The sequence below is a fragment of the Aplysia californica genome, unplaced genomic scaffold (assembly GCF_000002075.1).
Source record: "Aplysia californica isolate F4 #8 unplaced genomic scaffold, AplCal3.0 scaffold00276, whole genome shotgun sequence".
NCBI lineage: Eukaryota > Metazoa > Mollusca > Gastropoda > Aplysiida > Aplysiidae > Aplysia > Aplysia californica.
Genome location: NW_004797546.1, coordinates 228,003 through 233,876, shown reverse-complemented (window position 1 = coordinate 233,876; position 5,874 = coordinate 228,003). Strand labels below are relative to the sequence as shown.

At 41.1% G+C, this 5,874-nt stretch overlaps 1 protein-coding gene across 1 annotated transcript in view; it reads left to right on the top strand.

The window, feature by feature from the left end:
- Positions 1-1,782: 1,782 nt before the first annotated feature.
- LOC101845009 (gamma-gliadin-like) overlaps positions 1,783-5,874 on the top strand; it is an 8,723-nt gene continuing 4,631 nt past the window's right edge. The window contains exon 1 of the mRNA XM_005101263.1: positions 1,783-2,485. Within this exon, the coding sequence (XP_005101320.1) occupies positions 1,783-2,485 (703 nt within the window). The remainder of the gene's footprint in view (positions 2,486-5,874) is intronic.

Sequence of the window (5,874 nt, the reverse complement as noted above, 5' to 3'; positions counted from 1 at the left end):
TGGACACGCGCCCTAATTTGTTCATTGTTGTGGTTATGTCATGTATTCGTGCTGTTCTAATTTGGATTTCATTCTGTTGTGAAACCTTTATTTTTCACGTTTTTACCCTCTGGGTGACTACAAATGATATTCTATATGCTCAAAACAGAGCACAAGAAATTCTGGAGTTTTAGATTGTTACCTCTATCAACATATTGCTATATACGTCGTCACAGAGAGTTGAAAGCTTGAAAATTAATGGCAACTTTTTTGGCAACTTTTGCCACTTTTCGTGGCAACTTTTGGCAACTTTTGGACAACAAAATGGCAACAAATGCAGATGCTAGCATTATGCAGCTGCCTAAAATGGGATGGCCACCATTTAATGCCCTCACCCCCACCCCCAGCTCATATTATGTTCTTGTTGGCTTGCTCCGAAAGTTAAAGATTATATGTAGACTTTCGATGAAAGGGACGATCGGTACATTAACATCAGCTGAAAGTCATTGGCCTACTACCTCGACCTTTGCGAGTGCGAGGGGTTCCAAACTGCAGAACTTCGTTTTCTTTTCGGCATGGTTAGTCGCTATCCAGATGTAGATATAGCTTCTAGTCTAAGACCCGTTGACGTTGTTCCCAGTAGCAAGAACAAGAATTTGACAAAGGAGTCCGGAAAAAGCAATGGTGGGCATCAAACCAAAGGATCACAGTCGAATGTATACGGGTCGCACACGTTAAAATAGTGCTCAGTATTGCGCGACAATGCGCGATAGTATCGAACGGAAGTACGACTTGAAATAAACAAAGCTGGAGGATTTTCTAAATTTACAGAGACAGAAGCGTCGGCCTACAAAAGCGATCGGCGAAATAAAGAAAATTAGCTTTTTGCAGCAAAACTGTCTCATAACTGAAAAAACGAAGGGCGTCATGATCTGGAGAATATTTTAAAGAATCTTTAGGCGAAAACCGTATGTCGATCGATGCAGCCAAAAAAACCCACGTTTGAATAGCAAAATTTGGCCTCCACAAATAGATAACAGATGACAATTGACCTCATTAGAAATGGTTAACGGAGAACCATGTACGTACAATAATTTAACCTGCATTGAACGAAGCATATTTCATAAATATTTTTCTAACTCGTTATTCCCCAGGTTCGCAGATAGCCTGCCTCGGAATCATACTATGACATACTGTGAATATCTTCAAAGCATCTTTTGACTTGGGAGTGAATACGACTTGGTGACCATTATTCCTTATCGTCATTGTCTACATAAGCTGAAAACAGGATATTCTAAAACAGAAAGGTCTCACTAGATAGTGACAAACATGGCAGAGGCTACGTTAATCGTTTTCCAAATGCAAGTGATGGTGGTTATTATTATTATAGGAATTCTTGCAGCCAATATTTTTCTGCTGTTCACGTTTCTCCGGAAAGGACGGCTTCTTCAGAGTCAACGTAAATTCCTAGTTATGACCCTCGCTGTGGGTGACATTTTCCTGGCCTTGTTTTCCTTGGTTATCTTAGCTCGTCGGCTTTATGAACAAGATTTCGACATCTCGTGCACTACATTATTGGTTTCTACAATGTATTCAAATTGTTTCCTCCCATTTGTGTATGGGGTTGGTATAATTGTTCTCTGTGGGGAACTCGGTCTGCGGAAAAAACTTCGCTCTTTGATTTCCAATCCTTACGTATCGTCCATACTGGTGGCCGGGGTACCTTGGATTGCTGGACTCATCCTGATATTGCCCTTATATGTAGCTGGTTTTGATAATGTGAGCTGTTTGTATGACGATTCCATGACAGTTGTTCGGGTTAGAGCTATTTATGTCGTTGGCAGTGTTCTTCCATCAGCTCTGGCTGTCATCTTTGCTGTCATAATCAGCAGTAGGAAAGCTGATACCACGTCTGAGTATTACGACTCTCCTCAATCAGACGGTATCTTACTGAGTCAGGAAGTGACGCCACATATCGATGAAGGATACCCACATCAGTCAAATGAACTAGAACCCCCACAACATCAGTACTATCCAGAACACCCACAACATCAGTACTATCCAGAACACCCACAACATCAGTACTATCCAGAACATCCACAACAGCAGTACTATCCCGAACCCCCACAACAGCAGTACTATCCAGAACACCCACAACAGCAGTACTATCCCGGACCCCCACAACAGCAGTACTATCCAGAACCCCCACAACAGCAGTACTATCCAGAACCCCCACAACAGCAGTACTATCCAGAACACCCACAAGAGCCAGATCAACAAGGAACCCCACAACAGCAGTACTACCCAGAACACCCTCAACAGCAGTACTACTACCGTGCCTCTCAGCCATCTGCTTACGTGCGCTTACCACAAGACCCTGGTCCCAGACAACCCGCCTACCCCCCACAACAGATGGCCACTACACAAGTTGTGATCCAAACATCAGTGAGCTGGACACAGCCACCCTCAGATCAACAAGTGATACACCCGGGCATGAATGGGCAAAGTACCTTGGTCAAAGTTGCTGTTTTATACGCTATTTTGTCATTGCCTTTTGCTCTCTTTACAATTACTTTTGCGCCGAGCGATGTCGTTTTTAACGAAAATTTCTCAATTTTGTCACTAAAATTGATGTGGATGTTTTATCTCCGCTCCATCGTGACCCCTTTAGTTTGGATAAAAGATAAGTAAAAAACATTTGCTTGAAAAGAAAGCAGAGACGGATTTCAAAAGTTGTCAGTCGCAGTTGTTCAGTTAGTTATTAACCCAAAAAACTTATAGAAGCTGATAACTGCTTCATTCCGACTGAGGTATAACGTTTTCAAAAGATTTTTTTCAGCAGTGTGCCCTGAAGATGGACTAAGGTTATGTAACGGTACTATAATGTCTTTCTAGTGTTTACATCACAGCAAAAGACAACAAAATCTGTCAATTTTGTTGTTCCAGTTCCAGGTAGAAACTAACAGTATAACCAACTGTAATTCCTGATGGAGGCGCATTCACACCACACACCTGCGTCCGTCTGTTCGTGTAACGACCGATAGCTGTCTGGGGTATCTCGTGTTCATATCGCACCATGTGTTCGTTGATTGGAGTGCCTTTTTGGTCTGAAGCAAACTAACTGGCTTATTTTGTTGTTGTAATTTCTCGGGAAATGTTATTAATATTATATTACATTTGGAAATGTTTTGGTTCTAAAACATTCAACCAGGAGTAGGAATTTGACGTGACATTAACCTTTTCAATAAAAATAAAATGTGTTAAAAATTAGGCTGGCTGAACTTGTTATACTACAAAGGACTTGACTGAAGAAATGGTATTATGGTTGCTGTAAGGACGCCTTTCCACCAAAGTAGAAAAATTTCATTTTCAGTCTGTTTGTTTTTTTCCGTGAGGAGGAGGCTGTTCGGTCAGTTCGTTTCCAGCATGCGTGTCCACCAACAAATTGGCAGTTCAGAAGCGACCTGACTACATTCTAGGCCTACTGGCCAACTTTATTCCCGGATGTTTGCCCTAGACATTGAGTCTTAAATGAAATTGTATTTCATTTTTTTTCCATCCCTTTTCGTGTCTTCAATATTTTTTCCCAACCGTTCTCAAACTACAAGACCTGACGGTGTAACAAATTAACACGCTAAATTATAGTAAGAGTAAGATAGGCTTTGCGAGGCGGCCCACAGTCAAATGTGCCGTTGTCCACACAACTTTATCAACACGTTACAAAGTGTGTATTTCTTCGTACCAGCGACGTGTATAAAAAAGGATTATCGTGTTCTTGCTTTCGAGTGAAACCATTGCCGTGACCAACGTGACTAGGCCACCAGCACACGGAGTCATTTCTCGATCGGGCTATATAGTCATGAGGTCAGTGAACGTAAGCGGGAATAAGGAATGAACGGGTTAAAAATACATTTTGAATGAACTTAGTTGAATTTTTAATATGCATTTCAACCATGTGGTCTGTGCGGAGACTGTCAATTTTGAAGCACTGATTACAAATATGACATTACATTTGTAAAAATCCGAACTAAAACATTGGGTTTGGTTTTCAAAGTTCTGGCTGGGCCTATGATTGACGAGTCTCCTCACGGCCCGACTAAAATGCGGAATCCTGCATTCCGACCGGTACGTCTTTTGTCGGGAGTTGTCGGTTTATTTTGGTGGACATATCCAGATCCAAAATGCGTTTTCACTGATTACTTAAGTGCTCCAATTAATCTACCCGGTAGCGACTTCTTGAGAAAAGGACGAGTTACGTTCGAGCAGTTTCTGATTCGGTGGACACGCCGCCTAAAGCGAACTAGACGGTGGGTTTTAATTCCCTTCAACGAGCGGACACAGGACTTTGTTTTAGCAAGGGTTTTACAGCACTTCAACACAATTAGGTCATATAAGTGGAAGATTAGAGGTGTCACAAAAGAGTAACGAACAAAAATGAGAAATTAGGAGAAATTAGGACGATAGCTGTTTCACGTGAAAGATGGAGCAAACCACACCAAAGCACCCACCAACCACACGCGCAGTACTTCGGTCTGAACACTAACATGTGAGAAGAATTGACCTGTCGATCCGTGCGACGGAAGGGTGTGGACGGACGCAGATGTTTGGTCTGAATGCGCAGACAGAAACAGGATGTCGTCCCCATTTTTAAAAGTAAAGTTGGTGGCGTCGATGGTCTAGTGGTTTGGCAAGAGGACCCGTAATCATGAGGTTTCGGGTTCGGGGGTTCGAGGGTCTGCTCGGTCCGGCATTTTCTCCTTGGGAAAGGCACTTTAAACGAATTTTTCTTTTATTAACTTGGTCCTTTCGGAAATGGACGTTAACCTCGGAGGTACCGTCTCTTAAATAACCCAGAAGTGTTGATAGGGGCGTTAAACAAAGATACCTTTTCACCGTGTTCAAAAGTAAAGTTTGAAGACGCTTCAGGCATCTTTAGGCCACGGATTAAGTCTTGAATATTTGTTTGTTTTATCTGAGCACGACAGTGAGATACAACCAGGAACAGCACAGCAAAGGTATAGTGTGCACTCTGCTTTAAAACAGCTGCACCCCGGCGATATAGATCTAATGCAGTCTCACAGATGAACACATGAGTGTATCGTATGACAGAACTCGAGGCAAAAGTGAGGGTAGTTAGCTCCGAGGACACAAGCGGATAGTTAAGAAGGAGAATAGGCACAACAATAATAAAAGGAAAGAAAAATTGACAGAGGAATAATATTAAATCAACACACCAAGTGTGTAAAATCGTTAGAATGTACCATGATAAAGTGTTAACGATAACTTCTTTGCCTTATTTCCACGGGTTTTTTTAAAGTTCGATTATGGTGTGACGAGATGACCAGAGAAAATCGTCTCAGTTTTCGTACGATGCGATTATTTTAAGAAGACCTCGAGGTCTATTATACTATACGTTTTCACCAAGAAACAGAAGTAATGTAATATATATATCAACAAGGAACCCCACAATATATATATATAATATATATATCTATATATCTACTCTGTTGAGGACAATGCATTGCCACACTAGGAATTCCTCAATATTTTATAACCTGCAGTAAGAATCGTACATAGTAAGTGCTTAAACATTTTTCTGTAGCCTATTCTCCTTTTAGTGTACCGTATTTGGCTAAAATAGGACCAGATTATAATGCTTTGTAACATGACAGCACTTTAGACAACAGTGTGTATTGCTTATACCTTTTATAGCCTATAAGTGTTTTGAGTAATGTATTGTATACCTTTATTTATTCGGTTTTTAATAAGGAAGAAATTTTGCTTTTTTATTGTTTAAAAATGTTTCATTGTTACATTTTCTAGATTCTTCTCTCTCTCTCTCTCTCTCTCTCTCTCTCTCTCTCTCTCTCTCTCTCTCTCTCTCTCTCTCTCTCT